Raw genomic sequence first — 27608 nt, 5'->3', positions numbered from 1 at the left:
AATAGTATCGCATATAATATTTTTTATCTTGTTCGTAAAACAAAAGTTTTACTTCTACTGACCATTATAATGCATGATACGAACAGATTAAGTACTATTATATAGATTGTACATTATAAATTTGTTTGTTATTTATTTTACATCTTCGTAATGTGATTACCTTTTAATGCCATGTATTTCCTCCGCCATTTTATAGGAAGACGAAGATATGGAAGATTCTGCAATACCGGTTGAATTATGGATTAAAGAAGTAAAAATGGACGGGCCATTGGCACCAACAAGATATGAAATTAATTCTATCAATAGAATGTTGGTTGAAAAAGGAGTAGCATTACCCGTGAAGGAGTACGTCATCGCTTCAAATATTCTCTAAAATAATAGTATTCTCCTACCCAATTTTTTCCTCTTAAAAAGTTGATTTACACACGCTTAAAAATGTCCAGGTATGCGAAAAAAAGAGATAAAATTTTAGCAATTGAATTGAAACGACAATTAATGAAGAAATTTGAAAGATTAACGAAATATGAATCAAGCGTGAAGTGGCTTGAAATTAATAATTGCTCCAATGAGCCCACGGAGATAACAGCTACTACAGCGACATCGAAGCCAATATTGTATCATTTAACTTCTGATTTCAATAATCAAATTTATGAGAACATGGAAGAAATACTTGGTAACGTTCCGAAACTTTTATCGTCAGCTTGGTTACCAGTAGAACCAATAAATGAAGATACATTTATTGCTATACCGACATACATAGATCATAGCGGCTTTCTTTATCTTCATTCCAAAACGGGTAGTACGTATATACTTTTTAAATTAACTCTATTAAAAGATACAACGTAATAAATTTAATAGTAAACATATAATATACTTCATTCTTATATTCTTATTATATTCCTCTTTTCTTAGGTAGTAAAATATTAGAATATATAGAAATGAAATTAGAAAAAATATACAGTAATCGTTCAATTGAACTTTATGATACTGTATGGGCTGTGGGAGATCCATGTATTGCACAGTATCATCTAAATAAAAAATGGTACCGAGGAAAAGTAGTGGGGATTCAAGGAAACGACATAATTAATGTAAAAGTTTATTCCCATCATTTGTTCAATTACAAAGTATATATGTGTTGTAATACTTTACGAAATATATTTATTATAGGTAGAATTTGTAGACTATGGAAACATAGAGCAATGTACAACTGAAGATTTAAAGAAAGAAGTTATCTTAGAAGATATTCCAATTCAATGCACAAAATGTTTGATCGAAGGTTTAAATCCGGTAAATAATTTAAATGATTCCATATATTATCTATTAATCAATATGTTCTAAAATTATTGATTAAATTTACTTTAATAGGGGACTGAGAGTGGAATGTGGGCAACAGAAGATTTAGATAGAATACATAAGCTTCTCATTGAACAGGAATGCGAAGTCACAATCACTTATAGAAGTGAAAATTACCTCAATGTGAGTAATGTTGCCAAAACAAACTTCATTCAACAATAAAATTAATATAATTTGACAATGCTTATAAAATAGGAAAAACGTTTACAATGTTTAAAATTTGATAAAATAATTAAGTTTCAGTTTTATTTATTTATTCATATCTTTTTTAATTTAGTACGCCTACAATGTTTCAGATTTCTTTAAAGATCTTACCAAACAAATACTGCAAAAAGAAAACTGATTTAATCACATTTCTTATCAATGAATTGGAAATGAACATTAAACCTAATATTGAGGCCATTACATCTCAAAATAGAGTAACTACAAATGTTACTACAGATGTTACTTCAGATGTAGTTATAGAAAACCCGAGATCATTTTCTTTAGGCGATGACGTGATAAAAGATCCAGTTATTACTGGAAATTCTGTGTTGCTTCCAGATAATGATACAGATACTGTACATAATATTGACAATGATACTGTAACTGACGTTGAAAATGTATCATGGTTTAAATTAGAGACAACAATTACTTCAACTCCTAATATTGCTTCACAAGAAGATCTTTCAATGCATTATAAACTTATAAATATACCAAACGACATAGACTATATTGAGATAGAAATGTGTTGCTGTATTACTCCTACTATCTTCTATGCTCAATTAAAAGAAAATATTCATTGTACGGTATGTTATGAAACTATCATCTCATGCCTCGTTTTCTCATCTTATTTTAAATATTTACAATGTAAGTAAATATTTCCTCCATTTTAGATTTTAAATGCATATTATACACAGTATGAACTTTTAATGAATGACTTGCAAGAAAATGCGGACAAACAACCATTGATTACAAAGTTTACTGTTAGTAAGTATTACTCAACTAAAAGTAATAATTATTTAGAAGGACTTGCTATGAATTTTAATCAAAGTGATTATGAAAGAATTAAATATAACAAATAATTCTATATACTTTCACCTTTATGTATCTTATGAACTGGAATGAATTTATTATTTGTAGATACTCCATGCTGCGCGAAATTCAATGATAATCTTTGGTATCGATGTCTAATAACGGAATCTGAACCTATTATAAATTCAGATAATATTGAAATTAAACTGCTTTATGTAGATTACGGTAACGACGAATATAGAAAAGTAAATTCACAACAGTAAGTCACATTTATCTGGTTTATATTAATATGTTATTGCAACTTAATATAAAGACCATTCGTTTATTTACATAACAGGTGTGAATTGTACACTTTAAAAAAAGAATGGATGGAGATACCTACTATTGCAATGAAATGTAAATTGTGGAATGTAGAAGTTGTTTCTATATTCGATCATGATAAGCTACTCTCTCAATTAGAAAAAATGTACAATAAACGTGTTATAGCTAAAATTAAAGTAAGTAATTATGTACTGATTAATCATACATTTAATAATAGATGATAAATAATGAAATTAATTGTTTTAGGAAACTGATGAAGAGTTTATGAGCGTTGAACTGTATGAAGACGAAAAATGTGGGAAAGTTATGTACAATACTTTAATTGAAGAAGGTTTATTCGAAGTTAGATCAAAAAAGATCGACGATCTACATTATCCTTAAATAGTAACACATATTTATTTCTATCATTTACAACGATAAGTTGGTATAAAATTATTAAATTCCAGAATGAGATTTTATGTTAAAAACTTATTAACCATACGAACTAAGTTTATATGTTAAACTATTACAGTTTTTAGGCAAATTTAGATGTTTATTGTTATAAAAGGAAAAAGTTACTAGAAGTATATTAACGTTGAGCACTTTTAGCAATCTGTTCTTTAAGTAATAAAATACTTTGCCTTTGTTCAGGTGGTAACATAGCGATTTGTTCATCAGATAATTGTAGTACTTGCATTATTAAAGCCGCCTACAATGAAATTAGTAATTATTTTTACATTTTGTCATCTACTATATAACTGAATAATATAAGATTTTATATATTTTTATATAAAAATAAATGACATCTATATGTAATTTGTTTTTAAATACCTTCTCCTGATCAGACGCACCGCTCGGTATATTTCCCGCTGGAGACATGCCTGCCATAAGCCTCGACGTTGCAGATGTCGTTGACGTGGTCAATGCAGTAACTGGAGTTGCTACACTAGCTGTAGCAACATTCGAAGATGGACCAGTAGGTGCTGCAACAGGTCTTGGCACCACTGGTAGTGCAACTGGCACTGGTGCTAAAGGATAAAATTAACAAAAAATAGATACAATTATAAAGAAGTAATTAAATTTCTTATTTTGAATTTCTCATTATTATAATAAATAAGAAATATTTTGAAAAACTTACGATTAGCTTTTGTAATTCTTGGATCAATAGGCATTCTTGGATCTCTAGGATCCCTTGGATCTCTACCAAATCTATCTGTTCTTGGATCACGACAGAAACTGAAAAAAATCATACGCTTTTAGAATGTTTTAAATACTTTGATTTTAAATTATCTATGATAATTGTAGAACCTCTCAACTCCTTCAACAGGAAGTGTGCTGTAAAAAAGAACACATTCTTAAAATATATTAATTTAAGAGATTTGTTTAACATGAAAGAAATACTAACTTGTCCGAAATATTGAATGTACTAAGTGCTCTAGGATCTGTATTGGCAGGTACAGCTGGAGATGCACTGACAGGTGTTGGTTGTACTTGTTGTGGTCCTCTTAAATCTTGATCCATTCTAGCTAGACGTGGATCCATTTGTCTGTCCAATGTACGTAAATCAACATCTTGACCTGTCATAAAATTTTGTTATCTAAACATTAAAGGATATCTAAATTTAGACAAATAAAATTAAAATTTCACTGTTCTCACCAGCAAAAATTGGTGCTGGAGGATTAGTAACTGCTGCTGGACGCGTAGGAGCCCATGGTTCTTCTATTCGGGGTACAACTGGATGTACAGCTGGCTTATCAGAAGGTGTTAATACACCTGGGATTGGATTTGCTTTATGTAACATATTAACTGCTGTATGAGGGTCCACTATTCTCATTACTACCTGAGCTTGTAGCAAGGCATATGCCAGTTGAGGATTTTGGAGCAACATTTGACGTGCCTCATTTGGATTGTTTTGTACACAAAGCTTCATTTGTTTCATAAGTTCAAACATTTGCTCAGGTGGTAAGGATGCAACAGCTTTACTTATAGCTTCTGGAGCTTTATCCGATTGTACTGCTTCTCCATATGGATTCTCAGTATTCTGCCCTTGTAAAAGACTTTGCATTTCCATTCGACTCTTTTCTGTACATGCATTATCAACCCGCAATGTTCTTCCACCAATTTCATAACCATTCAAGTTCCTCATAGCACTAAGAGCTGTCTCTTGATCTTTGTACTCACAAAATCCATATCCCTTTGGCTTGCCTGTCTCCCGATCGAACACTAATCTAATTAAATTACAAATTTTTGTAAGTAATATAAAGATCTACAATAACAATTTATTATTAACTAATAATATTTAAATTCAAAATGAACTTACTTAAATGAAAGCACTGGTCCAACTTCGCTAAAAATATCCTTTAAATTCTCCTCTGTGGCTTCGTACGGGATATTCCCGACTATTCAAAAAGATCATACATATTTGAAGGTTATGCGGTATCATTATTAATAAAAAATAATCTAATATCAAACAATGTTTCTTACCGAAAACACTCCGCATAGACTTGTCCATGAGCGATTGATCAGAAATAGTTGAATTACTCATTTTTGCAATTTATTCGCTTTTGTTTATTATTCGAAGTTTGAACACAGCACTAGTTCGCTGTTACTAGAAAAACACAAACGAAAACCAATTCACATTGATACATGGCTAATCGATAATATCACATTATTTTATGTATTTTTATTTTTTTTATTACACCATTTATATTATTCTGCCATAAATCGCATAAATTATATATCTCTCATCTATTAATTGATCTTCTAAATGGATAATTTAAATTCAAAAGTAAACAAAAATAAATTAAGAAATAACATATTTTTTGTCAGTTTATTTTATTTCATATAAAAGTACATTTTCAATATTACAATCAACCATACATTAGCTCTTGATAAATTTATGATGTAAAACTATTTCTTCATTACTATAATAGACTATAGACAATATGATTTTCATAATGTATAATGCTTTGATATAATTAAACAAGAAAGCAATCGTTGAATCATATCTTTTTTACTTAATGGTGGAACAATCTCAAATTAGTATGAATCAATACCATTTTATGTTCATCACAAGCTTGTATTACTGTCTTATCATTTACAGAACCAGAAGGGCTTGCAATATATTTGACGCCGCTCTGTAATTAAATAATTACCTTTTAAAATTTCAAAAAAAGATATGGCAAGATAATACAATAAATAACTAAACTATATACCAATTTAGCTCTATCCACATTATCTCTGAATGGGAAAAAAGCATCGCTACTTAAAACAACATTGTCCGCTTTGTTTATCCATTCTGTTTTATCACTTTCTGAGAGTTTCTGTGGAACTTCCTCGTACATTTCCGCCCAAGTAGCCTCATCCATATCTTTTCCAATAGATCCGTTTACATAATTGTCAATAGCATTCGAAATTTCTGCTCGTTTTACACTTTTCTTAAACTTCATACCAGTAACTTTGGGATGCTGTCGAAGCCACCTGAAAAACGTTCATTATAACGTTGACAATAATAGATCGATTATTACGATATATGCAACAGATACTAGATATTAAGAACACAATATACCAGTTATCAGCTTTATCACCAGCAAGTCTTGTACAATGAATCCTTGATTGTTGTCCTGCACCTATTCCAATTACTTGCCCATCTTTTGCATAACAAACTGAATTACTTTGGGTATACTTTAAAGCAATAGTAGCAACAATTAAATCTCTCATAGCACTATCAGAAATGGTCAAATTTTTAGTTACTACATTGGAAAATGTATTTTTATCAATAACTGCATCATTACGTTTCTGTTCCATAGTTAAACCAAAAAGAACTCTACGCTCCATTTGAGATGGTACATAATTTGGATCAATTTGAAGAATACAATATGCACCATTTTTTTTCTTCCTTAAAATTTTAAGGGCATCCTCTGAATAGCCAGGTGCAATAATACCATCAGAGACCTCTCTAAAATATGAATAATAATAAAAAATAATTAATAGTTTCTTGACTTCAATTTTTAATTTGATTATACCATACATTACCTAGATATGATTTTAGCAGTAACTTCATCACATATGTCAGATAATGCAATAAAATCTCCAAAGCTTGACATTCTATCTGCTCCTCGTGCACGTGCATAAGCAGTTGCTAGTGGTGTAAGTTGGTGTAATAAGTCATCTACTTGACATAACTTTGCTTCTACAGCGTCCAGTGGTACACTAACTGCTGCACCAGCTGGACTAACATGTTTAAAAGATGTTGCAGCTGGCAAATTTAAAGCTGCCTTTAACTCCTTCACCAACTGATATCCATTTAATGCATCACAAAGATTAATAAAACCTGGGGAACCATTTACTACTGTCAGTGGTAATTTATCTAAAGTTGTAAAAATTTGTGCTGGTTTCTGATGTGGATTCATTCCATATCTTAATGTCAATTGAGAAACCCCACTACTATATTGTTTACGGAAATAATCTGAAATAGCATTATCATACTCTGCTGTATGAGTGAATGCTTTAAGTGCTAATACTTGTCTAAAAATTTAAAAAAAAATGCAATATTTTAAAGTATAAAACTATTTTCTCTAATATCTATTTTAATAGAATATATACCTAGTTTCCAACGAAGTATCTTTGTTAATAGATGATTCTAATTCCTTCCCAACTTTTTCATAATCACTAGGATCACAAATAACTGTTACTCTACTATGATTTTTAGCAGCAGCTCGTAACAAAGTTACTCCACCAATATCTACATTTTCTACTGCATCTTCAATTGTCACACCTGGTTTAGCAACTGTGTTCACAAATGGATACAAATTGCATACCACAAGCTGAATGAGCTGATAATTTTGTTTATGAAGATCTTGCTGATCTGAGTCTGTGAGTCTAGCTAGTATACCTACATAAATAAACTTTCTATATAGTATGTATGGCATAAGTAAAATAAAAAATAAATTCAAATATATGAATCTCTTTACCAGCATGAACAGCAGGATGAAGAGTCTTGACTCTTCCATTAAGCATTTCAGGTGCACCAGTGATATTAGATACATCTTTCACTGGAAGACCAGCATCTCTCAAAGATTTTGCTGTTCCACCAGATGCGACTAAAGACAAACCTAGTTCATGTAACTTTTTAGCAAATGGTAAAAGATTTGTTTTATCGGATACACTCAATAATGCTAGAAATAGAATAACAAAATAAAATAAGTTAATTTTATGACATAAATATACTAGTTACTTTATTTGGCAAAGTTTATTGAATAAAAAAAATTTATAAACAATATCTTTATAATATATAACATTACAAAATATTCATAATTGCAATAATACTAGCAATTATAATCGCATAAGCAATAAATTAATAATATATCAATAACTAATATTTAAATCAATTATAGATATTAATAAATTCTAATCATAAGTATTCCAGGTCTGGAAAATTTGATTTTTCACTCATTTATTCTCATTTATGTTTCTTAATTTTTCCTTAATAATTACAAATATACTTACCTAAATTTCCAGCAGACATGGTTTTATTTCTTCTAAAAATATTACTGTGAAAAGAAATCAGTCTGAACGAAATTCAACGCTTACGGGTATTGCAAGCACAATGGGAGAGATTCAACAAGTGTGCAACTCTGAAATTATCTTATCCCCCATTATAATCCGTACTGTGTATACATATATGTATATAAATATGTATAGGTAACTAAATACTACACACGTGTTCACGAATGTGTATACGAAATAGCATCGAATATTATAACTTCAAAATATTTTGCAATTTGCGGGGGTCTTAAAGATCAAATGTTATCACATTAGATAAAATATCTTATAATAAACTGCAAGTATTAAAAGACTTAAAAAATTGATACAACTTGCAAAATATATTTTCATCGTTGAAATATTTTGATACACTTTTTATATTATTGTAAGTTATGCTAAGGTCATAATACATTGTACATTATACATAATTGTATATATTATATATAAATACAGAGATCTATTTAAAGAACTACTAATGGCCTTGACATGCTTTAAAAAAGTCTATTTTTGAGATATTTTTTCATACAACAATAAATAAGGCAGATATTTAGGTGATCTTATTTAACTGGGTTACCCTATATATTGACATAAAAATATATTAACTGTATATATGTATGTATACATATATTATTATATACGTATTATTATTATTATTATTATATATATATAATTTATATATTATAGTAATAATATAAAATTAAATAAAATTACTTAAATTTTATACATTAAGGATACTTCAGAATGTTTATAAAATTCATACAATCTACAAAAGTAACTTTTATGACGTAAATAGCTCACTGTTGCCATAAAAGTTTCACCGATATGATAAATCACATGTAACAAAACAAGCAAACATCATTTGAGAGTTTGAACGAAATAGAATAATAATCTTTAAATTATTCTATGATTTATTTGTTATTAATGCAACTTATCAATTATTTATTATTGAATTAATAATATACAGAGGAAGAAGGGCAGGAATATTTTTTGCTGATAATGATATAAAGAAATCGCTTTAATTTATTTCAAGAAATTTATTATGCACATTTTTCAAATGTTTAATGTAATAAATTAATCACTGTTAATAACAATAGTAACAGCCTACTATTTTAGATAAAATAATTCTGTTATTTTTTAGATTTAGGATACATTTTTAGTTAAACGATTTAAATACATTAGTACAAATAAGGCACCTGAATCTAATTTACCGTTAATATCATATTGATCAATGTTATATTCAAGGCAAAAAAGATGTTACATACATCAGTATGTGTGGTAATAAATATAATGTTAACAGGCATATCTCGGTTAAAGAACATACTGTAGAATAAAAATTGATATTATTTAAAATCATTTCATGATAATGTTATAACTTAAAATGTATTGTAATTATAGCCTGTCTTACAAAGTTTATATAGTTTTCTATTCATAAAGAACTAGCTACTCAAAGAAAAAGAATAACGTAAAAGAATTGATAACATTACCATTATCTAAATATTTCAAAAATAACAATTTCAATGTTGCACATTGCATGTTTTAAACAAGCATTTTCACAAACAATTTTATATATTTGCAATTTATAAGAATAACAAGATTCTAAATGAATGTCTAAAATCAAAAAATATACCAATATACAGTTAAAAATTAAAAACAAACACTATATTCTTGAAAAGTATTGCATTAAAAGTTGCTGAATCTTAACATTATCACATTTGTATTGTTTTTGTGATTATTGCAGTTAATTTTCTTTAAATATAGTTATCCTTAAATTCTTTATTATAAGACTGTTCTTAAATCTCATTCATCATTATCAAAAAAGAAAACATGCAAAGACTTTCATCCTGTTTCATTAATTATAAACAGTATATTAGAACTTAGCACAAATATGACTATTTTACATATTTATATTTATTTTACTAATCAATTTTGTATACTTCCATAAACATTTATTAAAAGTGAATATTATCAAAAATATTTTCCAATAAAACTGAAAATATTTTTATACAAAAATATATAAAAAGCACATTATGTAAGATAGCGATTTTAATGCAGCACTTAACATGGAAAATTATTCTTTTCTACATATAATATAATTCTATACTTCTATAGTAATATAAAAATGAATAAAATTTTGTTTTAAAGTATCATTAAAACATGTATATGTTTATATTTTTTTACAGAGGAACAACATTAATGTTTTAGTCCTGAGGAGCAACGTAAATTATTCTAAAAAATATTTTATCAAATATTCTTGTTAGTAAATACATAATTCGATTATTCCTTCTTGTATCTAGTAAAGAAAGATAATCATCTATGAAAATGAAATATTTCACAATACTGAATTTTTGTCATTAAAAAACAAATTTTTCCTAAATTCTGATTACTACAGCATCAGAGTTGGAAAAAAAATTGTATCGAATATTAATGTGCCTGATTGTTGTAGTTTAAAATTACAATTTTGTCAAACTACATAAAATATATCAATTTTTACCTAGATTGTTTTATTTCTCATCACCTATTCGTCTTTTTCGTAAAAATCTAACAATGGCAACTTCCTTCCTTACCACTTTCACAATAACTATGACATATCTACTTTTTTGGCGAATTCAGTAAATCTATACGTTCCTTTTCTTCTTCCGTGAGAAATATTTTGGTAATTACTATATCACCTGTACTATACGTTTGGCAAGCCACACTAGTTACGGTATTATAATCTGGTCGTGGACTTTTATTTTTATCTTGACACGAGCATACACACTTTGTCGGAGATACATCTGCACTGCTTGAGGAAAACTGATCAGTTGTAGAACCAGTAACAGCTGAAAGAATAGCTTCTAATTTTTCAATCTTTTCAAATCTATCCATTCGTCCATCAGAAAGAATTTCATCTACCATTTGCATTGATTCTGTGAGGCTTAGAGTATCAGAATTCTGTGATGACACTAGACCACCTATAAAAATAAATATATAAATATATGTAACCATATGGATATCACTAAATAATGCAAATTATTAACTGTAAAATGTACCAGAATGTGAATTTTCAGAAGTATAACTTTCTATACTATGATACTGCAAATCTTCAATCTTATCATCCTCATCATCATCACTACTTTCACCTTTATCTTGACCCATGTTTTCAAGTTTTTCTAATTTTCTTGCAACTTTATAACTACCTTTCAGTTTCTCCTTCTCATCTTCAGTAAGATCAAGATAACGCAAAAGGCGTATTTCACGATTGCTTAAAACAATATTTTTGGTAGTTGCTTCTTCCATTCTTTTTTTCAAATCTGCAACTTCTGTTTCCACTTTCCGTTGTTTCTTTCGCGTTTTTACTTCTGCAGGTTTAATATGTAATTGAATTTGCTCCTCACACAGCTCATTAAAAAGACCTTGTACTTCTGGTTTTATAAGTCTAATAATATCATAAGCAAAGAAAACAATTATAATTAACAAAGGGCACCTAAGATGCAATTATCATCTACACAAAATTAAAGAAATACTGTTTTGGTTATTCATTCGTTAAGTCATTTGTAAATAAATTTGTAAATGTAAAATAATGAACTACTACATTAAATATGCATAGGACAAATCAATCAATAAACAAAAAATAATTAAATACTACACCTAGACATGGAGACATATATTTGTGGAACCAAACTCAGAACATCACTGCTAGCATAAATGAGCATATCTCGTGTTAATGGACGCCTACACCAGTATCTTTGATTATTACGATAGATATTTTTCAATTGTTCTTTTAATGGATTACTTGGAGCACCATAATGATCACATAGTGTATTCAAATTAACATTCTTAACTTTATATACAGGTTTACCAGTTTCTTGAAATTGCAATACAGCATGAGCTGCCTAGAAATATAAACACAATTTATTCTTTAAGCATCATATACTTTTAGTATTTTATATTCTAAAAAATATTTAAAAAAACTTTAATAATTGTGAATCTTAAATACCTGTGTATCAAAAACATTATTCAACATAATTTTAAATTGTCTGTACAAATTGACACTGTCATTTCTACAATCATGAATCACCTAAAACAATACATACAATTAATAATCAAAATAAAACCATGAAAGCATAAATAAATCTACAAAGTGTAATAAAATTTCAAGTTTTAATTCTACTTTAATATCAAGTTTTAAATATTGTTCCTTACTTTAATAACATCTTTATGTTCTAGAAGTTTTTGAAGGCCTCCAGCTTGTACAAGATTAGGACAAGCAAATAAATCGAACACATATGCTTGTCCAGACATAGTTCCAATTTGTACAAGTGTCAGTTGTCCTTTAACTCCTAAATTTATTCCTTCGCAGTCAAACGAAACAACTATTTTACCATTTGGAGGAGGCTTACGAGGATTTATTATATCTTCTATAATTTGAAGACTCTCCCTGGGATTTACTATTATTTTAGTTTGTTGCAATATCTTTAATTTCCAAGCATCTCCCATTTGCATGGTTTGTAAACTTCTATCCTTTTCTGTATTATCTGCTAAAGTCTTCATTACAAGCATATTTATTCTTTGTTTCAAAGTTTGTTGTTGCAAGCTTACTGGAGGAGAGCTATTATTACTTTCAATAGATGGAGAATGAGAGTTTTGTACAGAATTAATCTGACTTGTAACATTGGTACTAATAGATTCTGAATTAACTGTTTGCACGGATGTTTGAGTATTGTTTGGTTGAATAACTTGATTTATATTTGCTTTGTCTGAAGTATTATTTTGATTTCTTGTAGAATTTGGAAATCTCGTTTTTGCTTTTCCTTCTATAGGGGAAGATTTTGGTCTTCCAATTAATGTTACTAAATTACTTTGAACGTGAAATGCATCTGGGAACATTTTAACAAATGTACACAAATCCTGCGGTGTCTTAAATATTGAGGTCCAATTTTCATAAGAAAATTTATCATTAACTATGTTGAACATTTGATCTACAAGGATTGGACCCTTTTGTTCAATACACTCACACAGAAAATCTAATAACTTTGCAGTAATCTCTGGGTCTATAGGTATATCAGGTTCTAACTCCACGAAAGGTTCTGCCTTCATGCCTTCATATTGCTTTAACATTACATTATCTTCCGTAACTACAAAAGCATCAGGATATTTTATAAGAAAGTCTCTAAACTCCTTATAATGTTGACCAGAAATATGTCTAACTTCTGGAGAAGCCTGAGACCGATGTCCCAAAAGACTTTTTATTGGTACTTCTGTACCAACGCCATATTGCATTAATTTATTTGTAAAATATTCTACAGCCTCTCGAGCATAATCGCGTTTCCCTCCTAATTTACACCCATTTTCTTCTTCTACAACTTGTTGAAATGTATTCACTGATACGTAATCACCATTAATAAGAAAAAGCATTGGGTATTGAGCTAAAAACTTTTTAAGACCACTCTGTGATCCACCAGCTATTTGGCGCATTTCTTTTGTAAATCCCTTAGCTCCAAACTGACAGCTTAAATCATGTAATGTTCGTGGACCACCTTTATCCACAAGAAGCTCCAAAAAAAATAAAAGTGTCATATTTCGTACAGTCTCATACTCTGAGCTATCCATCTTTTTATTTTATTTATTGCTTCCAGAAAATATACCTCTTATTGATTATAATATCCACAGAATCATGTCATGATATATCTAAATACAATAATTTAAGTAATTAAATTTAATCAGTTTTAACAAATAACCACAATATAAGTATTATTTTTTATTTAAAATATTAACAACGTTTATTTTATATTAAGTAATTGTAATGTAATTTCTTAATAAATTAAGCATATATATAAAACTAAACTATTATATCTATCTTATTAATATAAAAATATAAATGAAAGCAATATGTATGTATTTACCATTATAACTATCAAATACTAAGGATATGAGCACAAAAATAAATTATTGCCATTTTTTAATATGTACTCTTACAAGTAACTCATTGGCAAGACTTTTATATAAAAAGATGCACTTGTTTTAAGATTAATTAAATGCCAATGACTAAATAATTGCACAGTCACCATCACAGGGAGAGAAAGCTAGATCTAAAAACCCATTAATATACATAGCTAAATATGAAATATTTTATCAGACTAATTTGTATCTTCGGTAATTATCAACACTTATATTATACTTTTTTATACAAACCTTGTATTATGAATAACTAGGCTTCCTATAGGTATAATTTCTTCTTTGCTAATGCAGTGTGTGTTGTATAAAATATGAACATTATAAAATTTTCGTTTCTCTCCATAAATTACTTCAGACTATTAATAATAATTTACTTGGAAAAAATATGGATTATAATATGATACTTATGTTAACCTGTTAAATATAAACATTGATTATACTACATATATATGTTTATTCAATCACTAAGGATCAGTGGCAGAAATTTAATATTGAATAATAAAATATCTCTATATACCAATGAATCTTTAATAGACTAAAAAGAAAAAATTATGCAAAATGTCTATAGAACATAAGTAGAAAAAAGCTGCCCACCTATAACACACATAAATATTTATGAATTCCTACATTTTTTTGCATTGCAAATCGAAGCATTAAAGGTGTATTTCACAATTTGTTAATGTATCACAGTCCATATCACGTACAAGACATATGTCCGTATATTAATTCACTATATTACTATATAGTATTGTATAATTTGACATTGAAGAATATGATAATTACCTATAACAAATAAAACTTCGCTGAACTTCGAAACACATCAGATCAGAGATTTTAGAATCGACGATATCTAAATTCTAAGATATCACAGGTCAAACAACTCTGACATAGATTTAAAATACCACGCCACACTAATGTTCTCGATATGTGTTTCTATATTATTTGTCAAACATTTTCGAACTTGTTCTTCTCTCAAGTAACAATGATAGTTATAGTTTATCAGAAACTTGTTTTTTTTTATCTTGCCTAATATTATATGGTAAAATTTCAGTCATTTGCCAATGTGGTGCACTGTGCAATATATCATCCTATACATACTGATATACACATATCCAATTAATCCTCACCTGGTAAAACAGGCACAAGAGGGAGTATCAAAAGAAGAAAATAATTTCTATAATATCCGAAAATATTCATTTAATACTCATCTAGATTTCAAATAATAAAATTATTTTAAAATAGATTTGCATTTAATTTTATTTGTAATATATACACATCAATTGAAATTATACACACTATACAGAATAAGTCATTCGTTTATCTACTAATTCTTTGTAGAAAAGAACATACTTCAAAGATATGTATATATCAAATACATAAGTGATACAACAAAAATTTATAATAAGCAAATTTTTAAGAAAGATATACGTATAGTAAATATATATGTATAATTATATAATATAACTATATACCAACATGTATATATGTATATTACGAGTAGTAAAATATATGTAACATAATATCAGAATTGTTGATTTGGAAAGAAATTCGAAAAGTAGTAAATCTAGTAAAATTACATCTAATTAAAGCATTAAAAAGATATTCTTTTTGGTTATGAAGAACAGTGAAAAATTCGAAATGAATCAAAGTTTAGAATATTTTCTTGGTTTAAAAAGATACTAAAACGATATACATATGTATAGTTTATTCACCAGACTTTGCTATTTATGTTGGCTGCATTTTTATTTCGAATCATTTGTCACACAATTTGTTTGAAATAAGTTTCCAGTGAAGTAAAAGTATTTCAAGCAAAACCTGTTGCAAGAAATAGTATAAATTAAAAAATAAATAAAACAGGGGTTTTATAAAACATTTTTGAAAGTTTTAAATTAATTGCAAGATAATATTGATAATTTACTAATTATAACATATATGTGTGAAAATTAATGAATATAACGAATGTGTATAAATTACAATTATTAATTTAAACTGAAATATGTTTTGCGGTAATGAAGATGAATTTGAACCGAGAATAACACCAAGACCTGCATCTAAACTTGATGTAAGTTTTTCTTCAAGATGTAAATTAATATATATATATAATAAAAAAAAATAAAATATATTAATCTTGAGATTTCTCATAATATTAGTAAGCTTAAAATAATAGCGAAATATTAATTTTTTTCCATCTTTGTAAAGATTTTATTAGAAGCAATAAAAATTTAATATTGATTTACATGCAGTAAGAAATACAAGCCAATAAATAAATTGAAGATTTAGTGATTACTGACTATTGGTAGTTAATTTAAATTTAAAAATTAGTAAGAATAATATATTTTAATCAAAAAATTATTTTTTAATTATTCTAATTTCAGTGTTTTGCAGTACCATGTGTGCCTGAAGTTTCTTTAATATTTGACAAACCTGTAAGTTGTAAGAGTACAGAACATGCACATTTTTGTTCACCATCTGAGGAATCTAAAGGTTTAAGAAGTAAAAGTAGTCATTCTTCTCCATTAAATGTTAATGGATCATATGCAGCCTGGAAAGAACAGAACTATTTAGGGAAACCCCTATCTTCTAAAGTTAATGATTGTATAGCTCCTTTAAAAGAACAGTCTAATCAAAATTATATTTTACACTCGTATTTAACAGAAGGTAATATTACAAATACTTTAAATGAATCCAAACGAAAGAACTATGCTTTAAGGGATGATATTTATAATTCTTCACACTGCAAGCAAAAATCAAGTAGAGAAAACAATGATTCTCCTCATAAATATAATTATGAAGGGTCTGAAAGTAATACATTGCATACTGATAAAGAACAAAATACAAAGATACAATGTAACAATAAAATAAGACATATAGATTCGTTGTCTGCTATATCACAAGTCATTAAGCCTTGTATAAATGCTGATAATTACAAAGTTAAAGAAGATGAATATTCTTCACTATTATATGAAAGACAATTAGCAGCTCATAATTCTAACCAACAGAAAGTATATAATGATTCAGTTCCTGAATCAAATGTACAAAATGTACCTACTAATCCAGGTACATTGCAACGAAATGAACTCCAATTACCACATTATTTAGGACAACAATATCCTTATTTTAACATGAATGCATATCCATTTCCTCAACTCCATCCTTATCCTACTAACAATACAGATAATCAAGAAACAGTAAAGAATTTATTACAAATTATAAATAGTCAAAATGAGCAAATTAAATCTTTACAGATACAAGTGGATAGATTGTTGAAAATACAAGAAGAAAATTTAAAAGAAAGAAAAAAATGCTCTTGTTCCTTTCAATTACAAACACAAAGTGATCAATTCCATACAAACTCTAATAATGTTTTAGGTACTTCTAATTATGTTACTGTGCCTGAAAACACAAAAAGAAGTGTCTATCGGAGAGATTCTTCTCAAGTTAGAAAAAAAGAGAATTGTAACAAAAATGAAAATATAAATCAAAATGAATTGATATTAACAGATGCACAATCAAAAAAAGCATTTATGCAACAGAAAGTTTCAATTGGTGTAATGACAAGTTTTGAATTCACTGTACAAAATAATCCTTTTACAATGGATATTGAAAATTATGAAAAAAAAGATGGTCAACAAAAGCAAGAAAATTTAAAGATGTGTAACAGTGTTGGTTCTCATGATACTAATGAATCATTAAGAAGATATAAAAACTCCTTTACTCGAATGCCTGGTGCACAATTAGAAAACATAGTTGAAGACTCAGAGAGTTACATGTCATCTAGTCAACAACAAAGTAGTAACTTAAATGCAACTACTTCTACAAAGGATTTAGAGAAACAAGCTTATGTAGATATTCGAAGAGAAACAGATACTCATAGATCTGAATCTCCAAAATTATGTAAAGATGAAACAACAAAATCAAATGAAACTGAAAATAGAATAAAAAAACATTTAGAAAACTGTACAGTGAAAACAAGAAATTACGAAAATATAAAAACACCAATGATTCAAAGAAATCATGTATGTGTGGGTACTGTAGGTACTGAATGTACTGCCCAAAAAAATACAAAATTTATAGCAAATACCTTTACTAATGTAGATCAAGATAAAGAAGCAAATATACAACGAGATAATAGTTCTTTAAAAACAAATAATTTTGTAAATAATTCTCGTTATCACAATGATTATCAACAAGAAGGGCAGCCTTTTGGATTGAAGCAAAATTCAAATTGCATTGAAGACAGTCTAATTTTAAACAGTGATGATTTGAAAATAAATGAAAGGCCACTTAGTCCAGAACCTAGTATCCATATTGAAATGCAGGAGTATTCTAGTGATGATGATAGTGAAAATGTTAAACGAAGTTCAAAAGTGGGCTGGACATTTTACAATGATGTTCTTGGACAAGTAAATCAATTATTACAGAACTCTTGTATTATAGATGATCAACAACAAAAACAAACAAAAGTAAATCAAAATGAACGAGATGAAACTGATAATAGAGCAGTATTAGATACTGTAAAAGTAGCTACATTACAGCAGCTTAAAAAATTCGGAATTAGTTTAAGTGAAAATTCCGAAGCTAAAGAATTGAACAACAGCAACAAGTATGTTTTGCATCTATTAAAAGTTTGTACATAATGAAAATCTTGATTATCTATATTTTGTTAATCTAATTACGTAATTTAATCAAGGTAACTTTTATTACAATCTATTTATTATAGTTCTTACTATATAAAATACATTATTCAAATTTTATATTGCAAAACAAATGATTAACATTACTCTAGATAATTAAGTATTATATAATTGAGTTAAATCATATCTGTATTATATATAATGAATAATTCTAATAATTTATTTAAAAGAATGGCATTTGACTTACCATTTTATCCACGTTTGGATTATCAAACAAACATGACACAAGCTACAAGTGCTGTAAATGAAACAAATACAAGTATGCATATGAAGGCATTAGCTTTAAAGTATCTAACTGACGAACAACTTGCTGAATTAGCAGTACAAAGACAAGGTGCTTCAGTTAATCATCTCATGGTTAGCAATTTACAAGGAACAAATATGTCTTTTGCCACAATGCGTTATTTACAAAGATATCAATTAGTTCCAGGAAAAAATAATATTCAAACAGAAGGTAAAAATATAAATTAAAACAACTTTTAATCAGTGTGTACACAACATACTTTTAATTAAATTAGGTTATTTATTCTACAGATATTAATGCACTACAAAATGAAATGTCTCCAAAGGCAGACTTAAAAGTTACAAATCCAAGAAATAGTCCAAAACAACGTCTTCCATTTAGTCAAACACCGCGAACAACCTGTCCCAGTAAGATTTTAGACATTTCAGCTTTAAAACAGCAACCTAAACTCTTATAAACAATTAACAAATTAAAATTATAATTTTAGTAGTCCTTAAAATTTTTAACTTTTTGATTGTTAATCCCTATGCTTTAATCACTACTATTAAAAGTTTATAATTATATCTGTTAATTATATTTCTTGATCAACTAAAAATATATGTTTGTGAATACAACTAAACACTTTACTATTTGTAAGCAATCAAAGGGTTAAAAATATTTGTATTCAAGAGAGGATATCTTTACAGTATACTTTACATTATTTATTTCTTATTTTTATAATAAATATAAGACAATTTTTTAAAATGAAATATTTTAAGAACTATTTGACAATATAAAAGTGTTATATACAATATTTATACAAATAATTCGTACGATATAACAATTTGTCGTAAGACACATGTCTCTCACATGAACAATATAAATAAAAAAAGTAACATTTCTAACTAATAATGTACACAAATTTTTTGCATCTTTAGAAAATTAAATACAAATAGTTTTGTCATTTAAAAATATGACCTTTACGAATGATATTTTATATTAGAAATGTATAATTATTAAAAAAAAATTTGTTAATATCTTTTTTATATATTTTGTTTTAAAAAGAAATAAATACCTAGAACTTTCTATTAAACATGTTGATCATTTTTCCAGACTATATATAAATATTTTCCATTGGTACACACACAGCAATTATAATTCATTCAGTTTTAATGCATAAACACTTGTATCAAAAATTAATTTGAAATGAACTTTTGTAATAAAATAAGCTTTATTCAAACAACTCGATAATGATAAAATTCCATAACTAAATGACTAATATTGATGCCTGCACATAATGTCATAATATACATTAGTAATATTATTGGTAATGTTGATAATATTATATGTGTTTTGTGAAGTATTTCCATACCTGAAATAAATGCAAAGAATTTATTAACTTTTATTTTCCAAATTATAATAGCCAGGCTTTTTTTAATTTTTTAGTTTTACGAAACGTAATTATTTAATTGATGTTCAAATGATATAATACTAAATTTGTGTACTTACTTGTGTAACCCAAGAATGTTATGTAAATATAGTAACTAATAGCTATTAACCAGATTGTGTTTCCAACAAATCGTGATGAAAATGTATCATAGTTTATAAGACCTATAATAATAAATACAAGAAAAAAGATATTAATAAAAGAACAAATTGCAAAATATTAATAGGAGACAAGTAAATTTACCATTGTACAAAAACAACTGTACGATATGGAGTATGATTAAAGGTGGAAAAAATGCATTTAAGTGTATGTCAAATGCATAACCCCATTCTACATCCTGGGTTTTGTCAATTCTTAGATAACGATTTGTTATAATCCTGCAATTAGTAGAAATTATTTGCTTTATAATATTTTATTCATCATACACACACACACACACACACATGTGTATATATATATATATATATATATATATATATATATATATATATATATATATATATATATATATATATATATATATATATAATGTATACCATATAGTGCAATTTTAATAGCGTTAACATATAATTTACCAAAATACTGTTGCTACTATTAAGCCAGCTGCAAGGTAATCAATAAATATCATATAAAATAGTAGCTTTATAAATTGAAGAAATCCTAATCCCAAAACAATGGTAAAACCAATGGAAGATATACATAGACAACACATTAATAGTACCAAAAATGCAGGATCATCCCTTGCAAATTGTGACTTTGTCTCTAGAAAAGATTTAATTTTTCATAGTGATAATACATTGTGATATCATTTTATATATAAAATAACTTACGTTTTCTACTTTGAAAATTTCTATATACTTTTTGTGGCGATATAAATAAAAAGATCATTTGCCATAATGCAAATTCAAAGTCCATTTGTTCAAATTTTAATAATTTCCTCAGATACTTGTAACATTTTGTTGCAGCACCCATACAATCTTGCCTAAAATACATTTGTAAAAATATTCAAGTTTATTAAACTAATAATAAATTTAAATATTTTGATTGATCTTATACCTGTAAGTTACTGGCATAGGTAAATTTGAACCTGTTTCAACTGGACCTGGTGAATTACATCTGCTTACTGGTGGTGATGTGGAATATTTCATTTTGGAATCTATTCAACACAAACCGTTCATTCTGTAAATCTTAAATAAATCATTAGAAATATATTATAATATATAGTATATATAAACATTATAATTTCTTTTGGATATTTTATTACACAACTATCATTGTACTTAAAGTATAACAATAATAGTATAGTCTTTTAGCAGGACCATCACTAACATTTATTTACTATTTTTTTATTATAAAAAATATCTAATATTGTCAGTTATATAGATATATCCTTATTATTATTATAGGTTATGTTTATGTGTTATAAATGACAAAAAATACAGTATATAATAGTCTTTTTCGACTATTCAATAATTACACAATGCTACGTAATTATTTACATTAATAATATTCAGGTAAATATATATGTAAAATATAACTTTATATTTTCAAAGTCAAGATTACTTGAAACACGACAGTTATTGGTCAGATTCCATTCAATCTGATTCAATTTTACATTCATTTTATTCCATCACCGTTAAATATCTACAAATATTTCAATATCAATTATGATACATGAAATAGCTTAAAATTTCTATTAAAAATTAAGTTTTTAGAAATAACAAATATAAGTAAATGACAAAATTATTGGTATTTATTAAAATATATTTATCATTTTTACAATTCAATTTCAAGATAAGGAGCAACTTCTATTTAATTTGGAAATGTTAACACTTTTTAAATATTTGCATTATCCAAGACTTTACTCATTTGATTCATAAAAGTTTTAAAAGCTACCATAATATTAAAATCGAATTATTGCTTTACTTAAAATTGTTAATTATTTTATTCTTTATCGCTTATATGAAGTGCACATAAATTCAAATGATAAATACGTAAAATATAAAAATTGTTGAAAAATAGTAGAAGCATTAAAAGGTAATATCAAATTTTAGTTGTTAGAAAATAAATATGATTTACATACGTTGGGATTAGTAAATCCTAATATATTATATATATATATATATATATATAAATGCTTACTTTCCAAAGTTTTTTATATGTCTTTATTTATTCATTTATTGTTTATTTATATTATGTACAAAGTAATTTCTAAACATATAATGGACGCAACAAAGAAACCTATTATATACAAATATATATGCGGTTACAGATATAGTGAAAACTTCACACGTCAAACATAAAATTATATATGTATGTAATTGAATTTTGTTTTATACATTGCGCCACGAGATAATATTTAAAGCTAATATAGGTTGTATCCTAACTTCCTGTCTTCTTTTCCATATTTTTCTTTATAAGATACAATTATATGCGCGTATGGATACCATTTTTGTCGTATATTCTTACATATCTTCTATACATTTTTGTATGTATATATTTATATTATATATATATTTATATATTTATTTACTTATTTATATAGCAAACCATCGCATCAATACCGAAATTTATAAAAATATACATGTACTTTTAAAAATTATGCACTTTAAATTAAGCACACTAATGCTAAATTATATATGTTTGTAGGTATGTATGTATACGTAAATACTCGATTTAAATTTGGCTTATTTTATATTTACGTATAATAAGCCAACATTCAATTAAGTTTCACACTTCTTTTATATCATCCTCTGTTTCGATATAATAGGCAGGGAATATAAGAGCTGTTTCGACAGATTATTTTGTATAGTGCGAACTCCTTTCACGTGGAAATTGGAAGATATTGATAAATATAAAAGGATCAATTGGGACTTTTACATACATATGGATATATGTAAAAAGGCACTGAACGTACAACGAGTTCGTCCGCAATATAACTGATGATATTAGGACGTATTATAGGTATTACAGGAGCAACGGTGTAATTAACAAGAACATTTCCATTATTTTGCGATTTGACAATGACAAGAAAATATCGATATTTTAATTATAACTTAATAAATTTATAATTGGCCGATACAAATCAACGAGCCAAATGAAAGTATCATCGCATTATTTTTTAATGTTGTTCCTAAATAATCGAAAAATAATTATTAAATTAACTCTTAAATTTTTCAATTAAAGTTTATTTATCTAATCAAACGGTTAGCTACTAAAAAAAATGTTTAGATTGTATCATTCATATCTTTATAAGAAATGTTATAAACAATTTGGACCCAAATGTACAAATTAATTCTGTTACTATAAAATATATCGCAAATATATAAAATTTTTGCGTATAATTCGAGTAATACTTAACACGATCTTTGTTGCAATGTAAATTTTCCACTTGAAAGATAAGTTTTGTTGTATGCATAGAATATGTAAATCCCAACGCTTTATTAAAAGTATTGCATGTGTAATTGTGTATATTTGTTATCTGAAATTGCACGAAGCACATCAGAAAATCCTGACCAACAATCAATAAGTATTAAGGTGTATAAGAAACGATTTCTCTTTCGATTTCATATTACCATATTCTAACGTTTGCTCAATGATCATTTTGATCAAATTTTATTTAATGTCACTTGTAATATGATATATTGTAATTAATTAATCTTTCTCATTTGAGCACGACAAATTACATTTATTGCAATATTTTCTGTTTAAATTTAAACAAATTTGATTTCTTATTGTAGAATGGCTCTGTATACGAGTTTACATATAAAGGCACATATAATGTGCGATATTAATTATAAAAATTTCGCATGTAGACTTCCTCGTTATACAAGTCGTGCCACATATGCAAGAAAATTAAATATTTATAATATACCAATAAAAATACATTAGCACAAAATATTTGCATATACTTTCTAAGAAATTTGTTAATTTAATTACTTTAGATATTGTAGTCCAGTGCCTATTATGATAAATAAATCTTATTTACAAATTGTAATTTTCTCATCATACATAATATGTTATCTGTGAAGTACTGACAAACGTAGATCTTGTTCAGGAATGTTTACCAAATTAATTTATAAGTAGTATGTAACAAAGTATTTGTTCGTATTTTAATATGGTTTTAATATGTATATTATGATGTATTCTTACGCATCGCTAATATTCCAAACACTAAATGTTTAATTCATTATGTTATTTCACTTGTATTTAATCGTAACATCCTTTAGTCATTTGTAAAAATGGTCATTATAGTAGTTACAAATATTTTAAGAAAATTTTCGTATTATCGTATTATTGTTCTTCTATACTTTCTTCGAAATCATTAAGAAAGTCATTGAAGTCGCAAATGTACGATAAAAAATGCAGCATTATTTAAAAGCTTCAACTTGAAACGTTTTAATGTAACATATTCAGCACAATGTATATGATGTAAATTACTTTCTGTTTCTTAGATCATTGTTTCAAGAACAAAATAATTGTATCTTCCTTCAAGAACGTGTCTGAGTTTAATATCTGTAAATAATTATTTTTAATATACACAGTGATTAATAACTTTGGTTATTTAACGTTATCTCTATTTTGAGAAGTATGAGGAAACTTTATTTATAAAAATTATATGATATTAAGAGAGTCATAACATACCAATATTAATTTTTTTTGAAGTAGAAGACTTTTAGAGATTTCGAAGTTACTTCTATCTTTTTTCAACAGTATACACTATACTTTTTTATACTTAGAAAAATAGCGAATTAAGCGACTTTAAGGATCTTTAATACAAGTTCATTCGAGAATAAATAAAGAGATAAAAGGAATTTTATATCACGTTTATATTGGAAATGATGTTCCTTTGCATCGACGTAATATTAAAGTAGCCGAATTATTGAAGCCCTTATACTTGTTGAAATTTTTAAATTAATTATAACACATATAACAGTGATTAATATTTATTTCGTATCTTCTAACGTTATTGGATTTTTAGGATACAGAGATGGTTCATGATTCAATGTGATTCCATGAATTGTTCTCGATCTGAAAGATTCATGAATATTAATGGAAGGAAGTCTCAAACAGATTTAACAATGTCAGTTGTTATTTACATTTCTTATTATTCTGTACTATTTACATTTCTTACTACTCCTATGGTTTTTTGTAGGTTGAAAATACCCACATATAACGATCAACCCAGACAGCTCAAGTATGAAGAGAAGACTCATTGCATGAAATGTGTAAGTTTTGCAATTTCATAATTCCAATGTTGATGCAAACAAACACTACTTCCAATATTTCCCATAATATAAGACTCGTTTTACTCTTTTATTTAATGTCAAATATCCGTTATTTTATTAGAAATAAAAAAGTATAGTATGCCCTTTAAAAGAATATAGAGGTGGATTTTGAAATCCTTAAAGTTCCTTCATTTTATTAATTATTAGTGATATATCATGAACCCGCTCGTACAAGTCTTGTAAATAAAGTCTATTTATATTTCACAGGATAATAAAGACATTTAAGGTAGTCAAAGTTTATCCATTATTCGCATTTTGATCAATATGAAAACTTAAATTCTAGGAAAAGTACAATTCACTTATTCTAATTAAACAGTCACGTTGAAATTTTGCAATCCCTCTGTTTTAAAGAATCTTATAAAAACAACATAAAACAATTAAATGCAAAATGAATAAATACTACAAAATATATATATAATTTTTACATATCAGGAATTATATTCTTAGACAAAATAAATGTTGTTATATTCTATATTCTGCTACAAACATATCTTAAATAATGAAAACGGAAACCTAATATAATTGACGTTAATTGCTATCAATATATATAATATAAGAAATATTAATACAAGATAATAAAGGAAGACAATAAAGTTTTATGTGATTACGCAATGTGATTGTACATCATTAACTATCATCGATATCATATTTCATAAAAATAATAACTTTCAAATCCTGCTTTCCAGCAAATATTAACAATGACTCGAACTTATTTCTTGCAATTTTCTCACATTCAGTTATGCATCCAGCAAAATATGTATGATATTTTGTAATTTTCAAATCATGTAACTACTATTCACTTAATTTTGAAGTATGTTCATAGTAAGATAATGATTGATATATCTCAATTATGTAATCAATAAGTAATGTTAAATATATATAATGATATAATATAATTTGATTCCTTATAATGTACAAAGCGTTTAATTTCAGCTTTGTGTACTGTGACAAATAATTGTTGTCTTTTGTAAAATAATATTTAAGAGATCACGTAATTTTAATCAAATCTGCATCTTGAGTAAAGATACTGTCAGTCTCTTGTTTCAAAGATAGTGGCAGTTTCCTTATGCCCTGAATAAAATTACATGCAGAAGTAGTTGCCACCATATTTACTGGAATACCTCAGTTTCCTCTATCTTATTCATAACTCTAGGCCATACTTCATCTAAACTGTATCTATACAATGTTTAACAAATAAAATACATGTAACGTAATGTGAGATTTTAAAGTAAAAGTAAAACCAATAACAGTAATTAATGTTTAATTTTGAAATTTGTCACTTTACATAGTAATAAACAAACGTCATAGATCATATTATAATACACAAGTTTTCATAGTTAAAAAATCAGACTTTCTAGGCCTGTAGCCTATGAAACGGAGTACATTATACATTGTATTTCTGTTGGACTTCAATCTAATCACAGTTTATTCTGATGGATGAGTTAACGTAAGTTTATCAGCCACGATTTTGTGACGAGCTTATTAAAAAAAGAACCGAGTTCTAATATACTTTTTTTTCCATACATTCCAATCACAATTTTATCTCAATATGCCACCCTTACCCTGGACCATTCAAACGATATTAACTTGAAATCATTATATATCTTATTTCTTAATTACAGTGCCAGCATAAAAACTTTTTCTATACCAGTCCTTCTTATGTGAAGCTTAAAATGTCCCACCTTGTGCATTTGACTTTACAAAATAATTGTTTTACGTAACTCTATGATTTGTTATTGTTGACAGAATAAGCGATCATTACGATCCAAGGTATTGGTGCGTCTATTTCTTACGTTATATTATACAGGTAT

The 27608-nt window shown here is 27.0% G+C and overlaps 6 protein-coding genes across 14 annotated transcripts in view; 2 read left to right on the top strand and 4 right to left on the bottom strand.

Moving 5' to 3' along the window:
• Positions 1-3479, top strand: part of LOC117204811 (tudor domain-containing protein 1) — a 308397-nt gene extending 304918 nt beyond the window's left edge. For all 3 annotated transcript variants that reach the window (XM_033442570.1, XM_033442569.1, XM_033442571.1), the window contains 10 exons: positions 197-345; positions 444-799; positions 913-1088; positions 1168-1287; positions 1366-1476; positions 1650-2141; positions 2229-2322; positions 2476-2626; positions 2705-2864; positions 2935-3479. In XM_033442570.1, coding sequence (XP_033298461.1) covers positions 197-345; positions 444-799; positions 913-1088; positions 1168-1287; positions 1366-1476; positions 1650-2141; positions 2229-2322; positions 2476-2626; positions 2705-2864; positions 2935-3069 — 1944 coding nt within the window. In that variant the 3' untranslated portion in view covers positions 3070-3479. The remainder of the gene's footprint in view (positions 1-196; positions 346-443; positions 800-912; positions 1089-1167; positions 1288-1365; positions 1477-1649; positions 2142-2228; positions 2323-2475; positions 2627-2704; positions 2865-2934) is intronic.
• On the bottom strand, positions 3200-5317 carry LOC117204813 (cleavage stimulation factor subunit 2). 2 transcript variants are annotated; one of them, XM_033442573.1, is made up of 8 exons: positions 5152-5317; positions 4988-5066; positions 4324-4895; positions 4073-4244; positions 3976-4002; positions 3806-3903; positions 3499-3695; positions 3200-3376 (listed from the first exon to the last, which is right to left on the bottom strand). In XM_033442573.1, exons 1-8 carry the CDS (start codon positions 5210-5212, stop codon positions 3257-3259), a joined length of 1326 nt encoding a protein of 441 aa, XP_033298464.1. In that variant the 5' UTR covers positions 5213-5317; the 3' UTR covers positions 3200-3256. The 2 variants fall into 2 exon arrangements, with proteins under 2 accessions (XP_033298464.1, XP_033298465.1); XM_033442574.1 differs by lacking the exon at positions 3976-4002.
• A 168-nt stretch (positions 5318-5485) lies between these two features.
• On the bottom strand, positions 5486-8286 carry LOC117204892 (bifunctional purine biosynthesis protein PURH). 2 transcript variants are annotated; one of them, XM_033442773.1, is made up of 7 exons: positions 8176-8286; positions 7641-7844; positions 7273-7561; positions 6703-7194; positions 6236-6625; positions 5883-6147; positions 5486-5804 (listed from the first exon to the last, which is right to left on the bottom strand). In XM_033442773.1, exons 1-7 carry the CDS (start codon positions 8192-8194, stop codon positions 5685-5687), a joined length of 1779 nt encoding a protein of 592 aa, XP_033298664.1. In that variant the 5' UTR covers positions 8195-8286; the 3' UTR covers positions 5486-5684. The 2 variants fall into 2 exon arrangements, with proteins under 2 accessions (XP_033298664.1, XP_033298665.1); XM_033442774.1 differs by having other exon boundaries at positions 5564-5818.
• A 2304-nt stretch (positions 8287-10590) lies between these two features.
• Positions 10591-19127, bottom strand: LOC117204890 (egalitarian protein homolog). 2 transcript variants are annotated; one of them, XM_033442763.1, is made up of 9 exons: positions 19027-19127; positions 14740-14928; positions 14383-14559; positions 14094-14279; positions 12394-13878; positions 12188-12268; positions 11839-12083; positions 11241-11626; positions 10591-11162 (listed from the first exon to the last, which is right to left on the bottom strand). In XM_033442763.1, exons 5-9 carry the CDS (start codon positions 13798-13800, stop codon positions 10801-10803), a joined length of 2481 nt encoding a protein of 826 aa, XP_033298654.1. In that variant the 5' UTR covers positions 13801-13878; positions 14094-14279; positions 14383-14559; positions 14740-14928; positions 19027-19127; the 3' UTR covers positions 10591-10800. The 2 variants fall into 2 exon arrangements, with proteins under 2 accessions (XP_033298654.1, XP_033298655.1); XM_033442764.1 differs by lacking the exons at positions 14740-14928; positions 19027-19127 and adding an exon at positions 14929-15263.
• On the top strand, positions 16142-20131 carry LOC117204889 (putative leucine-rich repeat-containing protein DDB_G0290503). Its single transcript, XM_033442762.1, has 4 exons — positions 16142-16207; positions 16521-18748; positions 19010-19293; positions 19374-20131. Exons 1-4 carry the CDS (start codon positions 16142-16144, stop codon positions 19538-19540), a joined length of 2745 nt encoding a protein of 914 aa, XP_033298653.1. The 3' UTR covers positions 19541-20131.
• Positions 20132-20258: 127 nt separating this feature from the next.
• LOC117204893 (protein unc-50 homolog) lies at positions 20259-22152 on the bottom strand. Of its 4 annotated transcripts, none has more exons than XM_033442775.1 (7): positions 22073-22130; positions 21566-21665; positions 21340-21491; positions 21085-21271; positions 20753-20886; positions 20572-20673; positions 20259-20434 (listed from the first exon to the last, which is right to left on the bottom strand). In XM_033442775.1, the coding sequence occupies exons 1-7, from the start codon at positions 22128-22130 to the stop codon at positions 20298-20300; spliced, it is 870 nt and encodes a 289-aa protein (XP_033298666.1). In that variant the 3' UTR covers positions 20259-20297. The 4 variants fall into 4 exon arrangements, with proteins under 4 accessions (XP_033298666.1, XP_033298668.1, XP_033298669.1 ...); XM_033442777.1 differs by having other exon boundaries at positions 20298-20434; positions 21566-21696; positions 22009-22152; XM_033442778.1 differs by having other exon boundaries at positions 20298-20434; positions 22009-22143.
• Between the last annotated feature and the right edge of the window lie 5456 nt (positions 22153-27608).

This window comes from Bombus bifarius, unplaced genomic scaffold, assembly GCF_011952205.1.
Source record: "Bombus bifarius isolate JDL3187 unplaced genomic scaffold, Bbif_JDL3187 scf7180000007984, whole genome shotgun sequence".
Taxonomy (NCBI): Eukaryota; Metazoa; Arthropoda; class Insecta; order Hymenoptera; family Apidae; genus Bombus; species Bombus bifarius.
Note: the sequence above shows the minus strand (reverse complement) of the source record. Positions and strands in the feature narration are given on the sequence as shown.